The sequence below is a fragment of the Dipodomys spectabilis genome, unplaced genomic scaffold (assembly GCF_019054845.1).
Source record: "Dipodomys spectabilis isolate Male_0828 unplaced genomic scaffold, ASM1905484v1 ptg000669l, whole genome shotgun sequence".
Taxonomy (NCBI): Eukaryota; Metazoa; Chordata; class Mammalia; order Rodentia; family Heteromyidae; genus Dipodomys; species Dipodomys spectabilis.
In genome coordinates, this window is record NW_024871346.1 from 3,926,075 (window position 1) to 3,945,371 (window position 19,297).

At 42.4% G+C, this 19,297-nt stretch overlaps 1 protein-coding gene across 1 annotated transcript in view; it reads left to right on the forward strand.

Annotated features, from left to right (window-relative positions):
• The window catches only part of Rcan2 (regulator of calcineurin 2), a 157,487-nt gene that overhangs the window by 22,547 nt on the left and 115,643 nt on the right, over window positions 1–19,297 (forward strand). The window contains exon 2 of the mRNA XM_042671918.1: window positions 3,064–3,290. Within this exon, the coding sequence (XP_042527852.1) occupies window positions 3,066–3,290 (225 nt within the window). The 5' untranslated portion in view covers window positions 3,064–3,065. The remainder of the gene's footprint in view (window positions 1–3,063; window positions 3,291–19,297) is intronic.

Genomic DNA, 19,297 nt, shown 5'->3' on the forward strand with positions numbered 1-19,297 from the left:
CTAAAAGAGATATCCAGGAAGCATAAATTCCTTGTTCTGAGGGTCATCATAATTGTCTGATGTATTTCACATTGCATACCCTTTTATAGCGTCCTTACTTCCAATTTTGACCACTTCTAATCCTGTCTGATTCACCTGCCTTCTCTCACTTTGTAGAGTGAAGGCAGAAAGACACTTTTCTTTCTGTGTCAAGATAAACTGATAAACTGAGTCACTAAGTCCAGACTATAAGGTTAATTACAATTCTTTTGTTCAAAGCTCCAACTTCTAAAGTATTTTCTTTCTTTTCTTTCTTCCTTTTGCCAAAAACATTCACTCTTTAAACCTTTATTGAAAGTAATGAGCTTAAAATAAGGTCTGGTGAAGATAATCATATTGCTACAGCTTAAAACAGAACTTTAAAGCTACTTGAGTAGAATAAGCTAAGTCCTAAAGCAGGCTTGATATTTACTCTATTCAATTAATTTGTACAGCAATGGACTTTAATTTTTTTGGAAAAAGAATAGTTGAAACAGAATCTCTTCAACAATACTTGGGGGACATGTTTGATTCATTTAAAACTTAGATAACATAGAATTAAGGATAACATCAGAATTTACAAAAAACATTTTTTTTCATGCTATGGGATGATTTTGACTTCATTATCAAATTGTCCTCCTATAATGTATTGATAAAAATGGGATTGGGATAGATAAGAATGAGGATAAGAAGAATGGTGAAAAGATTATATTGATAATAATCCATTGGTGAAAATAATGCTGTTTTGATGCTCTTGATTATGTTTAGTACTAACATAATATTCCACAAAGACTAAATGATGCCCATTAAATATTTTACACAAGAATTTTTGAAGCAATAGTAGAAATTAATATGAAAATAAAAAAATTACATTGAGGCAGTCTAATGGTTGAAATCCCTTCATACTTGTGATAAAACACACACATACATTTTAAGTTATTTATAAAATGAAATGTATCATTTTTATTTAATGTAAGTATTATGTTGATTTTAATACAGAGACATTGCATCAATTAGAGATTTTATTTTCTTTCCTCCTTTCTTTCTTATTCTTAAGTAGTTGGACAAAAACATTTCAATTAGCATGTCACCTGCACATGTTTCACTTCAATATGTTAGCTGGAGTTTTTAAATTTTGAGAATGCCAGAATGTAATAAAAAATGTAATAAAAATTATTACATTTTATGTACAGTAACATTATTATTTACCACAGTGAAAGTGACTTCATCTTAAGAGTTCTTACCTCAAATAATGTAATTTTTATCTCTTATCTCAAGCAGTTTTATATGTAATATATTATTGCTATAAAAAGCAACTTAATTGCCTTTGGGGATTTTCTATGAAATTTTTTTAAACATAATTTTATCGCCATGCTACGTGAGAATTCAGGAGCGACCCAAGCAGAAACCCTAGTCTGCAAAATTTGTAACTAATAGCTAAACGTCATGGAGACAGAAGTGATGTTCAGTGGTACTGGTCTTTGTCTCCTTACTGTTACTGTGTCTTAAGGAAAATGAAGTTCACTGGAGGTGTCTCAGTCTGCAGGTCAGAATTGTCTGTCAGGCAGTGTAAGACTGTAACACTGACTGATAGACAACAGTGTTTTCACCCTGTTTGACCTCTAACCATTGAACATTGAACAGAAGAGCACTTTAGACATGAATATAGATACAAGAAAACAGATGCATCTTTGAAATGTGAGGAGACTGATCAGATCCACTAATTATGAACCAAGGTTAAAAGGGGGGAAATCTGTATAGTTAGTAAGTGATAGATGTGAGGAGTTAGGAAATAACCAGGGCCTTGACCACAGCAAGATGAAATTAATACTAGAAGGCTTCCTCAGGGCTGTGTTTAGGGGGCGGGGAGAGGTTGGCAGGGATCTGTATCCTGGGATTTAGCCAAGGTAGGGCTGACAAGTGGATCTGATTCTCAAGTACTTGTAGTAATGATCAAGAAGAGAAAATGTGTGTGTGCACATACATGCATGTACACACACATGCACATGAGTACACACATGTTTGTGTATTCTTACTGTAGATAAACTATTAGCTGTTAGAGGTAACATGGTGAAAATTCATTTGGGGACCAGTTTTGATTCATTAAAACTTTACAATAATATAGACAGGACTAAGAATCAAATCAGGATCGACCAAATCTATTTTGTGCTATGGGATGATTATGACTTCATCATCAAAAAGTTTTTCTGAAAATAATACTGATGTGTTGCTTTTAGCAATTACTTTTACCACTAAAATATTGTTCTAAATAAGGACAATCATTTAAGGTAAAGTGGACCATAGTTTCTTAAATGTGGATTCTGTATTTACTTGCCAATATCAAGGTTTGAACTCAGCGTCTTACAATTGTTAGCTGACTTGCTCAGTTGGTGCTTACCACTTGAGCTATGCTTCCCGCTAGCCTTTCGCTGGTTATCTCTGGAGATAGTGCTTCTTGGACGTCTATGTTGAAGCTGTTTTCAAATGTTGATCTTGCAAGTCTAAGCCTCTGAGTAGTGAGGATTACAGGCTGAGCTACTGGCACCCAACTCCTTTGACTAATAGGAGACATCTTTGGTTCCATATTGTAATCCTACCCCTGCCATTTTGTCATTAACTGACTGTAAAAGATATTGAGACCCATCTGGTGGATTATAGTGGAGAATACATAGGTGTGTTAAGGCATGTAAAGATTTTAGGACATTCCAGTTCTCAATACGAGAGAGCTTTAATATTAGGGGTGATGGTCATCTCCCAGCTGTCATCTGTGTTGTGGGTTTTGCTTGACATGGTTCTGGTTTTGACCACAGTTCTCACTGGCTGTATTCTTATTTAGCAACAGAGTAACATGGGAAACTCAGATCAAACTAAAGATCAAGGGAATAATGTGAATGACCTGTGTCTTCTCTCTTCTAGTAGCTTCAGCCTCTCCTATTCATATTCATGCGCCTAGCCCCAGACAGTCTAGAACTGTGACTTGAAAGCTGAATTTTAAGAAATCTGTTCTATCCTCTCAATTATCTGTCTTATCCTTTGTGTTCTCAGGAATGAGGGGAGAATCATTCTTCATCGGAATGAGGAGCCCAGGGCAGCAGGGGTACACCCCTGAAGATGGAGGCCTTCTCTTACTCTGCTGCATAGACAGAGATTGGGCTGTCACTCGGTGCTTTGCAGAAGAGGCCTTCCAAGCAATCACTGACTTCAACGATCTGCCCAATGCGCTATTTGCGTGCAACGTCCACCAATCTGTGTTTGAAGGAGAAGAAAGCAAGGTAAGAAGACTGGTCTGCTCCCCAAACATGGGAAGAAATGACAACCTAGGGAGAGAAGAGGCGTGATCTCGGCGTGCTGGCCTTGTTCATTTGAGATGGCTGAAGTGTTTGGGAATGTTCATTTGGCACTGTGTGGAGCACAGGTTAGCAAAATAAGAAAAATCTGTTCCATCACAAGCAAGCTTTGGTGTGCTGCTTCAAAGGCTGCAGCCAGGCTAGTGCTCTTTGGCTTGTAGGTCCACAAATGGTGTCAGAAATGTAGTTCCTAAGGAATGTGCCTTGGGCCAAGGAGCACATGGTTAAAACTTGTAGAAGTTCTCTTTCCCCCATTTTGCCAAAAACACAACTTAGCTTGCTCTAAATCACACAAGCTTTTGAGTCCTTCCCCCTCGTTCAGTTTGATGATTGTTCTAAAAAAAAATGGTTCCTGGAGTTGTGACCCAGTCCCCTGCGGTTTCTGGAGAAAGCACGTTGGCTTGAGATAACCTGAACTGCTCACAGACAGTGTGGCAGGTGGCATCTGTGAGTGTGGGAATTCACACCGTGGTGGCTCCTTGGTTTGACTAGGGTGGGGAGTGAGGTTGTCTATGCGTAAGCATTTTAGACATTTTCATTTTAAAAAACACACTTGACTCAGTAGTAAATGTTCTTGGCAACCACCATAAAAATTCTATGTTTTTCATCTTTTAAAAAGTGATTCAGAGATTTCTGACCTTCTAAGTTTGATATGTGAATGATCCAACCTTTCTTTGTGCATGTGGATTCCTCATAAATATCTAATATTATGTCATTTAAAACATGAAAGGTATTTTATGTCATTTAAAATATGGAAGTTTTTGTTTTTTGGGTTTTTGTTTTTTGGGTTTTTTTTTTTAAATTTTATTTTATTTTATTTGAGAACATACTGTACAGAGGGGTTACAATTACATGGGCAGGATAATGCATACATTTCTTACCGAGCATTGCATCCTCCTCCTTTGTTTACCCTTCACCTCCCTTCCCAGCCTCCCCCCTCCCTCCCACCCAATCATACCCCCCCTCCTCCCCCCCCCACCGACATTGTAAAGCTGGTTTTGACATGACATTTTGTACTTCTCATTGTTGCAACAGGTCCACCTGAATCCTTAAACGACTTGTTTGTCCCCGTCTCCTCCACATGTTATACTGACATCAAATATAGTGAAAGCAGGGGTTACACTGTGGGGGAGGGACATACAAAGCAACAAAGAAATAATCTTATAAATGCATTAGAAACACATGCATGAAAGAAACAAAAACATTAAAATACATATTTGAGGTTTTGTTTTCCTAACATCACATTATCTGACTTTTTCCGCTTGACTCATACCTATACTAGATATTGCAAATAAGGGAAACCATGGGACCTATGTTTCTTTGGGCCTGGCTTACTTCACTTAATATAATTTTTTCCAAGCCTTTCCATTTCCTAACAAATGGGGAAATGTCATTCTTTCTGATGGAGGCATAGAATTCCATTGTGTATATATACCACATCTTCTTGATCCATTCATCTACTGAGGGGCATCTGGGTTGGTTCCATGTCTTAGCTATGGTAAATAATGCTGCAATAAACATAGTTGTGCTGGTAGCTTTAGTGTGGCCTTGTTTGTGATCATTTGGGTAAATGCCCAAAAGTGGGATTGCTGGGTCGTTGGGGAGCTCTATGTGGAGTCTTTTGAGGAACCTCCATACTGCTTTCCAAAGTGGTTGAACAAGTTTACATTCCCACCAACAATGAAGTAAGGTTCCTTTCTGTCCACATCCCCTCCAGCATCTGTTGTTGTTAGAGTTCTTGATTTTTGCTGTTCTAACTGGAGTGAGGTGATATCTCAATGTTGTTTTGATTTGCATTTCTTTTATGGCTAGGGATGTTGAACATTTCTTCATGTGTCTATTGGCCATCCTTCTTTCTTCTTCAGAGAAGCTTCTCTTTAAGTCTTTCGCCCACTTACTTATTGGGCAGTTGTTTCTTTGAGGATTTGTTGTTGGGTGGTTTAATTTTTTGAGTTCCAAGTATATTTTAGATATGAGACCCTTGTCCATTGTATGGCTAGTAAAGATCTTCTCCCAGTCCGTGGGCTTTCTATTGATCTTGCTAGCTATGTCATTTGCCCTGCAGAAGCTCTGCAACCTTATACAATCCCATTTGTCCAGCCTTTCTTTGATTTGTTGTGTTTCCAGGTCTCTATTCAGAAAATTTCGGCCTGAGCCAAGGAGACCCAGGGTTTCTCCTATTCCATCCTGTAATGTTTTCAGAGTGTCTGCTTTGAGTTCAAGGTCTTTGATCCATTTGGAGTTGATTCTGGTGCAGGGTGATATATAAGGATCTAGCTTTAGTTTTCTACATGTAGTTAACCAGTTTTGCCAGCACCATTTACTGAAGAGGCTGTCTGTCTTCCATTCTATTGTTTTAGCTCCCTTATCGAAGATTAGATGGCTATAGGTCTGTAGGTTCATTTCTGGGTTTTCAATTCTATTCCATTGGTGTTTTTTGGGTTTTTTTTTGGTCAGTCGTGGGGCTTGAACTCTGGGCCTGGGCGCAGTCCCTACACTCTTCAGCTCAAGGTGAGCGCTGTACCGCTTGAACCACAGCGCCATGTCTGGTTTTCTAGTGGTTTATTGGAGATAAGACTCTCACGGACTTTCCTGCCCAGGCTGGCTTTGAACCACCATCCTCAGATCTCAACCTTCTGAGTAGCTAGGATTATAGGCCTGAGCCATCTGCAGGCTGAGAAAGGTATTTTTTAGGGGAAAAGGAACTTTTGTTTTGTTAAACTAAAGTAGGTGGCTGGTCTAAGATGTGAACATAGGGTTTAGGATTGTTGTTTTTACAAACTTTAGCTGATGGCTAGTTGGCTTAAATTGAGTACCCTTTGTTGACTAATCACAATTTAGCTAGATCTTACTGATTTTGTAAACACACCTCATCGCCACAGATGATAACAACCCAGAAGATTTGATATCATTTTGAGCCATTTAAACATGTTTTATGACAATATTATTTTTGGAGTTGAACAATTCAAATGTTGGGCTAAAAGTAATCTGAAATGCAATAAATTGTCTTGGAAGAGAAACTTTAGGGCTGTGACTACCAGAGTATTTAAAATAAGAAAATCACACATGACAGGAAGGAAGGACATGAGAATTTAGTTCTAGGATCATAAACCAGATGATCATTTCCAGAGGAAATGCTGTAATATACTTGCCATCAACTGTCAAACCAGGGCCCAGGTTTTCTCCTCATCCCCTTCCTTATTTCTCACAATTAGAGGATTTCTCCTGGCAATTGACTGAGATTATTTTTTGCATTCTATTTTTTTAAAAATTAATACCGTGAGTAGTAAGTTCTTCTACCTTCTGAATCAACAAGACTTAGGAATTTGCTCTGCGTGCTTCTCAAGATTGGTGGACCAATTAAACCAGAATTGAGGACATAGAAGAGGAGATTTTTGATCTTCTAATCAGTGACTGAATCATGGATTGTCAGATATTTTCAGCTAGGTTGTTGAGAAATTGCAGCTTTGAGAGGTTGGTCTTATGAACTAGCTGACAGATTGAGGCATGGTAAACAGGATGTAATCCAATAGAACCAGTCTCAAAGAATTTAGATAACTACTTTTATTGCCAGGAAGCTAACCTTAGTTACTCACCAAGAACCATATATTAAAATGGATGGAATGGGATGGAAAGTCTTTTTTCCCTGGATTCAGTCTTCTAGCTTCCCCTTACAGAGAGTTTGTAGGATATTAAATAACCTGATAATGATTCATCTTTGGCTAAATGATAGCTAAAGTGTTAAGGATCAGAAGGTAACAGGATACCAGATGGGTCGGTAGAGCAAGGGTGCTATGATCCTTGGGACTCTAAGGAAAAAGTCTTTGTGGATCTTGGTAACACTTCATTTGTACAGCTGCATACTTTTCTTTATGATTGATGGCATCTAAGTCTTCCCTGTGCTTGTGGAATCATTTGGATAGGATCTCTCTCCCAAAGGTCCGTGTGTGAAACACTTGCTCTTCAGAGTAGTGCTATTGAGACCTTGTGGAACGGTGAAAACGTGGGGCCCTTTTGATGGGTTTTTGGATCATTGAAGCCGTGTTCGTGAAGAGGGTGCTAGGTTCTTTTTCTTCCCTTTGTACGTCTGCCATGCTGTGCTGCCGATCGAACCAACAGGGATGAACTTGCAAAACTCTAAGCCCGATAACCCTTTTCTCTTTATAAATTGGTTATCACAGGCATTTGCTATGCAGTAACAAGCTAACTAATACAGGCTTCTTCAGATTTTTCCCCCCTATCTTAATAAATATACTGGTAGGTCATTCTCTGAGAATATGCTATTCCCAGGATAGAGATTTCATGAATCTGAGTGACAGGGACCAAAGATGTTTATCTTTGCATAAGTGGGACATTTGAGGCACTATGTTAAGTTGAGGAGGAATTTTGTTTTAGCAGGGGAGAAAGAAGCAAAAACCATCTCCTAAACTCGTTGTATTTTCCTGTGGGCGAATAGTAACAGTGATCATTGCTTTTATGTTTGGCCTTGGGATGATATATTCCGCAGCCTAGAATGTTATGGTGTAGGGGAGTGAGGCTTAGCCCTTGCCTCTGGGGTTCATGGGGGGTGGGGAGGGAGAGTAGGTGATGGCGGGTGTGCATAGTTTGGGCAGAGGTCTTTCTGTTATGGCATAACTTCTTTTTGAATCCTTGTATCTGGAGAATGGTAGATTCGAGTTCGGCCTGTCTTTGTAAGTATTTTAATCTTCTTAGTTGGGTAAGAACAGAAGCGCTTGCTGTCTCTCATACCTAAATCTCACAGCATCCCTTCCCCATTTTTCCCACATGCCCAAGCCTCTCTTTTCCTTTCCCTTTCTGGGTTTTCCAGAGATTTGGGGCACTCCTAGGTAACACCATAGAATGTGGTCTCCTGATTATGTCCCTTGCGGTTGAGCAATGTGATAAATACTCTGTATACTTGCTTGTGCCACCCTTGGAGGGTCTCAGTTCTGAAGTCTCAGGTGCATTTTCTGGATAGCTTTGTGAGGGCCATGGATTCACCCCATTTTCAGCTAGGCCACATTCGGGGGTCAGATATGTTGATTTGCTGCTCTTGTGAGGAGTGTGCACATACTTCATGGGACTCACGGTGGTCTAGACAGCTGGGATTTGCTCACAGAACACAAAGGAGCATTAGGGCTGGGTGACGTTGGCATCTTAAACCAAGAAAGGCAGATTGCTGTTTGTGAGCTACAGCTTGAAGTATAAATATTTAGAACTGGGATCTTCATAGCAGCCATCACTTAAAAGTCACTAAGGTTCATTTCTCTTCCAAGTTTCCCCTCCTGTACATGCCCAGGAGTTGCCTTTCTTGACCCCATGGGACTGTAGAAAGTCTTGAGTCAGGTGGGCTGAAAGGGGGCTCCTGTGAGCTGCCCTGCATCTGTGTGGAACATGGATAGAGAAGGGTCTGCTTAACAGGATGTTGGTAACCCTCTGGTCTCTAAAGAGAACAGAGAAATGACCACTGTGAAATGTTTGCCCACATGCAGGTGTGTCTGGAGACAACTGAAAAATGACTTCATCCTGGCCTTCAAAACCTAGAAATCCATTTAGTTTAATAACGACAGCAATACCAGCACTAGAAGTGTCCAACATCAGCCTAGGGCATAGAGTGGGGTGCTGGGTGCTTCTCGGAGGGCTGTGGAAACGCAGAGCCCTCCCATTGCCATGACAATGTGAGGACGGTGCTGCTGTCTTCCTGCCTTTTTGCTTTCTGATGCCTGGAAGGAGCAGATAGCCCGGACCTCACGGGCTACTTCTGTCCAATCCTTGACCTCACAGGCTACTACTGTACAATCCCGGACCTCACGGGCTACTTCTGTCCAATCCCAGACCTCACAGGCTACTTTTGTCCAATCCCAGACCTCACAGGCTACTTCTGTCCAATCCTGGACCTCACAGGCTACTACTGTACAATCCCGGACCTCACGAGCTACTTCTGTCCAATCCCAGACCTCACAGGCTACTTTTGTCCAATCCCAGACCTCACAGGCTACTTCTGTCCAATCCTGGACCTCACGGGCTACTTCTGTCCAATCCTGGGCCTCACGGGCTACTTCTGTCCAGAGTGGAAGCCACATACAATGCTTCCAGCCAACCATTTCATAGCTGGTGTTGGACCCTCACAAATGTTCTTTTCATTCTGTTTGGGAAACTGTGTTGCTTCATCCTGCCCAGGTGGATTGGGTGCCAGATTGGGGGCAGAGTTCTAGCCAACCTCTGACAAACATAACATAAAAAGAACAAACAAACATCACACACACACACACACACACACACACACACACACACACACACACACACACACACACACACACTGTGATATAGGCCAAGGGATTTGAGGGAGTCACCTTGTTTGCTGCAATAAAGGCCAGCATCCTCCTTTTTCAGTTGGGACATGTAGGCACAGACAATCTTCTATGGTCTTAGCTTAGATGTGACTTGAGGGGTGAGCCTTCCAGGCTCAGAGTCTATGGTCTTAAACACCAAGCAACATAGCCTCTCAACATTGCAAATACTTCTTAAAAACAGGTGTCAGACTGTGGATTCAGTGGTAAATAAGGCAGGCACAAGATCACCAGATTTCTACCCAGAGACATCAGTTCAAGAGAAGCCATCTAGTCCAGTCAGGGAATAACTAAGGAAGCTCCGCCATATTTTGTCAGAGGAAGGCTGAGGGGAAGGGGGCAGACGCATGGAGAGGGGAAGAGTGGGGGAGAGCAGCTGTTCTACTCAATATGCATGTGTAAAACTGGAACCTGGTATCTTGAGGGTATGGTCGGGTTGAGAAAGATGAGAGACAATGACAGAAGGCATAGCATTGGTCAAGATGCATTGTACTTATAAACTGATTTGTTGAATTAAAACCCCTTTGTACAGTGACTTTAAAGATAATATTAATAAAATTAAAAAATACCAGGCACCAAAATGTCTCATTCTGGTAAACCTAGGTACTTAGGAGGCTGAGATCTGAGGATTGGGGTTCAAAACCAGCCAGGGCAGGAAAGTCTGTGAGACTCTTATCTCCAATTAACCACCAAGCAGTTGGAAGTAGTTGTGGTTCAAATGATAGAGATCTAGCCTTGAGCAAAATAAGACTGAGGCCCTGAATTCAAGCCCCAGGTCTGGTACCAAAGAAAGATAATAAAAATACAGTAATTACAAAGAATAGATCATGAGTAAAAAGAATAGATCAGGAGTAAGGACCCCAGATGATGCCTAATCCACAGAATAGATGATATACTTTATGCTATGTTTACTGACACACATCGAGTGTTTTCTTTTTTAAATTGGGAGCACTGCGTGTCCATCATGAATAAGTGTATTTTACTATAATAGACATGAGATTACCTACTTTTCATCATTTGCCGTGTTGCGTGGGTGGGGGGTCAGTTACCCAGATTCTAGTATTCACAGCCACATGTGTCCTTTGACCTGGCCACCGCCTGTGAGTTAGTTCTTTGGTTTGGAGGAAGCAGCAGTCTAATCTAAGATGGCAGGTGTTAGAAGGGTGTGCCGAAGCGTCTCCAAATGGAAAACCGAGTCCCCGAGGTTTCTGCCTCTCCACGTGCAGCACCCCCAACTCTCGATCTCGGGAAAGCACAGCCATCCATCCCCTCTGCACAGCCGCAGACCCACAGCCCCTACCTGAAGTTCTGAAATCTGGGTGTCTTTCTGCAACATTCATGCATTTGCCCTAATCGAAAGTCTGAGCAGAACCAATGGGAAACGCCTTGCCGTGTCCAGAGTCACTGGCATTTGTAAAGCAATACCTCTGGTTTAATTAGAAGAGGCTACTCCAGGACTTCCGGTGGGGGGGGGGGAGTAATTTATTGCACAACAGGAGGTACTCTATTCAATTTCTACATCCCCTCCTTGGAAACCCTTACATATCCCAGGCCCCAAGGGTTTCAGGTGGTGGATTATGAATCTGTAACCTATGAAGATGAATGCACATGCCATGCTTAAAAAAAGATGAGCTCATCATTGAGAGAACTGAAATGTATTCTTCCCATGGTAAGATATGCTGGTCTGATCCCATTGTACGATATGCTGGTCTGATTTTTCAGTGTTTTAGACATTTTGTGTTTCACAGACAGGTAACAATTATATTTAGTCATTTATTGTATACAATACATTTTAAAATATGAACCAATTCTCTTTTTTTAAAGAGGAAACAGGATCTAGTCCAAAATTGCAAGTGTTATTAGGTCTCCTAAAGTGTTTTCAAAGCAAAAAGTCTGATTGTGAAATTGGCTAAATCAAGCTAATTAAGACATGCATTACCTCATGTGCTTTTTTTGTAGGGTGAGACATTTAAAAATAAGACTCCTTCATGATTCTCACAAATGTTAACTATAGACACTGTGTGGTACAATAGCGCTCCTACTTATTTCTCATTTTTAACTGAAAATCCAACCAACATCTGTCTACACTTCCCTCCTAGCTCTCAGTAACTACCATTCTCCTCCCTTCTATGAGTTCAACATTTTCAGATTCCACAGGTCAAAAGAAATCATGTGCAATTTGCCTCTCTGTGCCTGGTTTATTCCACTTAACAAAATAATCATCCCTATTATTTCTAAAGACTGAATAGTGTTCCACTGGGTATGCATACCCTGTATATCATATTTCATTTATCCATTCTTTAGCCAAAGGGCACAGGTAGTTTCCACACCTTGGCTATTATGAATGAGAGTCAAGGTAACTCTTTGGCATCACACCTGACCCTCAGTAGGTAAGTCAGTCAGTATTAAACTGAAGACCAAAGACAGCTGCATTTTCGTGTGTGTGTGTGTGTGTGTGTGTGTGTGTGTGTGTGTGTGTGTGTGTGTGTATAGTGATATGGAAAGAGTAGAGAACAGAAGGCCTCGTGGCTTTGCAGTTTGTGTTATTATTATGGCTCATCCTGGTCTCCCTGTCTTTGTGTTCCACTGTGGAAGAAAGATGCTAGGTGTCTGCAGCACAGACCTTCAAGTTAAAGGAAGCAAGGGAGAAGGAACTCAAGTGATTCAACAGTAACACTGACGCTGAACATAAATGCATTGAATCCAAGTTGGTCTTGTAGTAAAGACAGAACATGTACGTGAATAAAGCTGTCTTATATGTCATCTTATATTTATGTAAACAGGAGAGGAAGCAAACTAATGAGAGAAACATCTAAAGTATTTCTAGGAAAACTTACTTCCATAACTACCCTCGGGGGAAAAAGTCAGAGGAAGGAAACAAGAATGAAGGAAGGACACAAGGAGGGAAGGAGGAGCAGAGGAGAAAGGAAGGGAGGAAGGAAGGGAGGGAGGGAGGGAAGGAAAGAAAGCAAGAAAGGAAGGAAAGAAGGAAGGAAGGAAGGAAGAAAGGAAGGAAGGAAGGAAGGAAGGAAGGAAGGAAGGAAGGAAGGAAGAAAGAAAGGAAGGGAGGGAAAGGAAAGGAAAGGAAAGGAGGGATAGGAAGGAAGGAAGGAAGCAGGCTGGCACCTGTGCTTTAGAAGGCCTTAGAAACACGCAATAGCACTGAGAAGAAGCTGGTTGAAAGTTGCACACTACTAAAGGAGCTAATTTGCCATGTCTTAAGTTATCACTGGACCTAGATTGGAAAACTAACAATGACCAGAGCTATAGAAACTGGAAAGTGGGCTATGACGCCGGGCCATTCGTGTGAAGTCTCCGAGTCATTGACAGTTAAATGGACACCAACCTTTAGAGCTTCGCTCTGTTCTGTTGTTTTCAGTCGGTATAGGTGAGAGTGGCATTGATTTCTAGCAGTCGGTTATTCTGAGAATGTTTAAATTGTGAAGACACTCGGCGTGTCGCAGTGCTCAGTGTAAAGCCCTGTTTTCTTTCTGTCTCTGGAGGAGGCTGGGGAGCAGAGTGAGTCACCATTAAGTACTCGGGCACCTGCCCAGTGAGAGGCTCAGTGTGGGGCGGATCTGAAAGCTGCCACAGAACAGTCCCTGGAACCGTCCATCGCCTTCCATGAAGACATATTTAGTATCTTGCTTCTCCACAGTACTGAGTGACCCCTGGGCCTGCCAAACCACAGTATCCCATAATATCCCACTTCCTACCTGGAAATAATTGAGGCAGTGGAAAGAATGCAAGCTGATGCACACTGAGTGGAGAGCATTTGATTTCCATGCCAAAGAGGAAGTTAGCATCTGTCTGTCTGTCTATCTCTGTGCAGGTACTAGGGCTTTCAGTAAGGGCTCTTCCTTAGTTTTCTCTCTCAAGGATAGTGCTCTATCACTAGAGCCACAGCCCACATCTGGCTTTTTACTGATCCATCACTGATAAGAGCCTCTCAGATTTGTTTCCCGAGGCTGGCTTCAAACCTTGATCCTTGGATCTCAGCCTCCTGTGTATCTATGATTATAGGCAGAAGTCCCCAGGGACCTGTGACAATTGTTTCCAGCCCAAACACAAGATTTCCATCAGAGTTTTGAAAGATAGACTCATTGATCATGGTTAACGTTTTTATCAGACATGTTGAAATAAATGTCAGAACTCTTGCTTGATTTGCATCCTACACTTCCCCCAAATTTATATAGTTACTATTTAGTATGATGTATTATTTGTGGAATGATCTAGTCTTCTATTCCAGTGGGGAGAGCTGAAGGACGGAGGAAAAATCCTCCCTCTTGCATGTCACAGGATGCTGTGGTCCTCACCAGATGCAGAAACACTCAGACCCAAATTCTGCCTCTGCTGCCATACTGCCTGTGTGGTCAGGGCCAACTCACCACCCACGAGTCCTCTCTCCTCCTAAAGGAAAGGGTGTGTGTGTGTGTTTAAAATGCATTTTCTGGGGCTGGGAAGGTGGCAAGGTGGTAGAGTGCTTGCCTTGCATGCATGAGGCCCTGGATTCGATTCCTCAGCACCACATAAGCAGAAAAAGCCAGAATTGGCACTGTGGTTCAAGTGGTAGAATGCTAGCCTTGAGCTGAAGAGTTGAGGGACAGCGCCCAGGCCCAGAGTTCAGACCCCACAACCAACCAACCAACAAACCAACCAACCAACCAACAAATAAATAAATGCATTTTCTGCATACATGCAGTGTGATTAAATGAGGTACAAGCGTGGAAGAGAGCCCAGTGTGTGACCCTGCTACACGTTGGACCCCTTCTCATTCTCCATTATTCCCCTCTCCACCAATCACATCTGTGACTCAGTTTCTCCTTTGAAGAGGGAAGACATATGAGGAAGGGCAGGTGCTTCTCTGGACCCAGAGCCAGCTGGCCCTCATGCTGTGGAGCCGGAGGGAACACTCTCCAGCCACCTGCAGAAGTGAACCACAGCTGTGTCTTGGTAGCAGAGCCTGGCTTCTTAGAGGAGTTTTCTCTCAGGCCACTGCTTGCATCTGTGCGAGGACACACTTGTCCACTCATCTCCCCGTAAGGCTCATGTGACACTTTTCCTTTAGAATTAGTGCTGCGAAATCTTTGTGGACTCTAGGGAGTTGTACTTTTTCAGTTGCAAGGATTCTGTGATTTAACATGCTTCTCTTTTCTGTAATTTAGCATGCTTCTCTTTTTTGCTGGCTTCCAGCAAGCACAAATGAGATACTAACAATCAATCATATCAACAGTTTATTCTTACTAGTTCTGAAACTTTATGTCTCTAATAATCACTTAATTCTATGTATCTCCATTGTAAAATTCAGCCCATCAAACTTCGTTTGTATGAATACTTCAACAATCATTTTCTATCCAGAAACTGGATAGGGATCAATTAGGAGGTGTTTGCAGACGGTTTAAATTCTACATTGAATAGGAAAAAAATATCACCTAAATATGTTGGTTATATAATATGTTTAGAATAATGGACACATAAATGTTTTTGCTGTTACTTGTTTAGAAGAAAGAAAAACTAACATCCTCAGTGCCAGGTACTAGTAGCTCATGCCTTTAATCCTAGCTACTTAGGAGGCTGAGATCTGAGGATTGTGATTCAAAGCCAGCCCTGGCAGAAAAATCCACAAGACACTGATCTCTAATTAATCACCAAAAAGCTAGAGGTGGAGCTGTAGCTCAAGTTGGTAGAGTACCAGCTTTGTATAAAAAGCTAAGGGATGCCAGGCACTGGTGGCTCATGCCTGTGATCCTAGCTACTCAGGAGGCTGATATCTAAGGATCGTGGTTCAAAGCCAGCCTGGGTAGGAAAGTCCATGAGACTCTTATCTCCAATAAATCACTAGAAAACCGGAAGTGGAGCTGTGGCTCAAGTGGTACAGCGCTCGCCTTGAGCTGAAGAGCGCAGGGACAGTGTCCAAGCCCAGAGTTCAAGCCCCAGGACCGACCAAAAAAAAAAAAAAAAAAGCTAAGGGGTAGCACCTAGGCCCTGAGTTCAAGCTCTAGTATTAGCTCCACAAACACTTGAAGGAAGAAATTGTAACTTCCCATTGAAGTAAGTAAGAGCATCTTTTACAAACATATGCTGTCTAGGTCAACAACCTTTCAGGAAAGCATCTAAGGAGGTAGGTAGCTGTACCTTAAATATGACTGAGTCTGGTAATTGATCTAATACTTGAGGACATGAAGACATCCAAGCTATTTAAGGATGTATTTTTAATTTGGTCTTACATTCAGCCTGATTTTGAACCCTAGAGACCTCAATCTGATTATTCCACGGAAGATACCTGCAGTTCCAGTGCTAAGACTTCTCTTCATGTAGATAATTTCCCCCTCTGGCACTACATTGCAAAACTTACCACAGAAGTTCACTTAAAAAGTTCACAGTATGATCAGGTTCCAGAGGTTTAAGGACAGATGAGGGGATGGGAGTTGAACTCCACACCGGCCACTTTTGAATATTTGAAGAAATAAGCCTTCAAAGGTCTGCAAGTTGACACTGATAACCAGCATCATTCGGTCTGATTTTCCCAGTCAGCCTTGGTGTGGATGTGGGAGCAGGGCATTGGGGTGAGAAGGAGGTGAGAAGGGACTCAGAGCCTGCCTGTTGCTCGGCTTGCTCTTAACACGTGGAGTCTCAGCATCAGTAGGGGGTGTCTTTCGTGACCAGCATCTCCAACTTTCCCAGGTTTCAGTAACAGTGGTCCCAACCAAGGCACTCCTGGCATCCCGAGGGCTGGCATGACAAAGAGCGCTTTCTTTGCAGGATCTTGAGTGTTGCAAAGCCCTGGATTCGAATATATGAAGACACACAGATGAGTTAAGAGTTACCATTACCATTTGATGTCTTGGGGTAGGTAACCTGTGTGTAGGCACTATCATAAGAAATAGCTTCAAAATGATAGGAATGACTTTTCTTTTGCAGTTAGGGAACTGACGTGGGAATTCCCAAAATGCACAATCAAAGCATTGCTGCATGAGCGCACCTCTTTAAGAGAGCTGGTCCCACAGCATCCCATCAGCGGCAGAGTTATATTCTGCCCTGGGCAGGCAGGCTTGACTCTTACACCCACTTCTTTGTTTCTGGCTGGACAGGGTAATGCTGAAGAACAAATAGAGCAGGCTGTGTGATCTGAGGAACATTCTGTCGCCAGGCATCTCCTGTAATGATCTAGAGTCTTGGCACTTGAGGCTAGTTGCTAATTGAGTCTTCTTTTTCATTGAAATATCCCAAGGAGATGTTATATTCTAAAACATGTCCTAAGCTATCCAGAAATAAACAATGTAGGAACCCAGGGGAGGCCAGTGACTTGTAAATGCACTAGCAAAGGGAAAGAATACTGCAGCAACCAATCCTTCAATCGTCAACCCACCAGTCCAGCCATCAGTTGTTTTCTTAGTCATTGAAAATCTACCATGTCCAGAAGATTACTTTGGGCACTGGGAAGACAAGAAGGAGATTCGATGACTTCTGAACCGTGTTGCTGACTGGGGTCGGACACAGGTGAAGTGGGAGAGAGCAGAGGAGGGAGTGTATTAGGAAGGCTCAGGGAGTTGGCCCCTAAGGAGAGAGAAGAGAGGCTCTTTCCTCATGGCGGCCAGGAAGTCCCGCCTCTCCTCTTGTTTCTCCTTGACAGGAAGGCACGTGCTAAGCCATCTCTCCCTGAATTTGACAGCCCTCTTGTCCGTCATGACTTTGGCCAGCTCCGTGGTTTTGTGGCTCAGGCAGAATGAACTTGCTTGACAAGATGCCAGTGGCCACGACCGTATCCTGGCTGGTTCTCTTTGTGGCCCTCTTTGGCTTGAGCTGTGGTGCAGCATGGAGCCAGGCCTGCTGCGTTTTTCACTAGCTGCAGTGGTGGGTGCACTGGGTTGTATTTTAAACAAGAGTAACTCCCATCTTGCAGTCTCTGAATGCACTCCATGTGTGGCAGGAAATGTGCCGGCTCTGGTGACTGGAGGGCAGGATTCCTTAGGCTTTCCTCTTGAGCAGCCAACACTGTAGTCCTGTTTGGGAACTTGATGAGTGCAGGTGTCTCCTGACTTCGACCACGTCTTCTTCTTCTTGAACGAATCAACCAAGCTACAGGGATGGGCAGTGTACGGGTGGTAGATTTTTATATGCAAACCCCGTGTCCTAGTTTTCTCCTCCGGCAGGTGAGATTTTTGCTCTCCTCTTCAGAAAGAAGGTGAGCCGTGAGCTTGGCTTATTTTAAAACACTGTGACCTGTGAGGAGAGAGGGTGTTCTTTGACAATATGACATCATGGAAGCCTCTAGGTGTTGAGTCATCATTATTTTTAGGTAGCTACATGGTTTTTTTCTGTTTTTTTTTTTTTTTTTGTTCTAAGAATAGTGCCTGTGTCTGGACTCCACAGAAAGTCACCTCGGTGAGGAGCCTGTCACCACGCAGCGGTAATGGAATGGCATCTCACGTTCCAGGGCCCGGCGCACTTCATAGAATTTCACCTCCAAACATTCTGCCTTTTTAGGCTTGCCGGAGTTCGCCAGACCCCATGGCTTTGTGGGGAGCAGCCATGTAAAGTCGGTCAGCCCTTGGTCAAATGTCCTGATTGCTGAAAACGACAAGAGCATCTCTACAAACCAGGAAGCAAAAAAAAAATATTCCTTCCCTCCTGAAGGGTTCTTCTTGGCTGTATTTGCTGCCCATTTGGTCTGTGGGAACCTCGTGCATTTGCTCAAGGTGTAACCTTATCAAGACGCATTTGCAAGCTGTATGTCTTACACAGCCAGAACAAAATGCTGTTATGGCCCGTTGAACAAAATAAGCATATAGATAGATTGTAAGCCGTATTGGATCTTGATGGCAGGGTGATGGAAAGGATCAAACAAGCCCAGAAATGGAACATTCTAGGTCAAGGCAGAGTCTGAGGTGCCCATTACTATTCAGAGCCAGTTTACAGTTCCTCACAGATCATGTTTTGAATGATTGCACATTAACTTCCTGCATTAAAAAAGTTTTCTGTGTGAGCTGGGTGCTGGTGGCTCACGCCTGGAACCCTAGCTACGCAGGAGGTTGAGATCTGAGGATCATGGTTTGAAGCCAGCTGGGGCAGGAAAGTCCATGAGACTCTTATCTCTAATAAACCATCAGAAAACTGGAAATGGTGCTATGGCTCAAAGTGGTAGAGTGCTGCCCTTGAGCTAACGAGCTCAGGGACGGTGCCCAGGCCCTGAGTTCAAGCTCCAAGACTAAATAAAAAAGACAAGTTGTCCATCTTTCCTCCCTAGTGCCCCTCTGCCTCTGCAGAAAGCTTTGCTTTCCCATACACCGCATGAATGGCTAAAAGAAGACTGGATGGAGTCGCTTGGCAATTCCACTTTTATTTTTATTTGAAACCTGATGTGTTTTGACTTCCGGTAGAGTTGGAATGAATTTCTTAGAAATTTTCTAAAAAGAAAAGCCAGTCTTGGCCTTCCTGTTTTGCTTCCCATATTGTTTGTCTTTTTATCAGTTCCCAGGAGAAAGTTGAATTGGCTGACCAAGCCTTCTTTAGGAGTAATTAAAATCATTTCATATTTTAATTTTGAGAAACAAAAAGTCTACTGAATACAAGATACTTTTC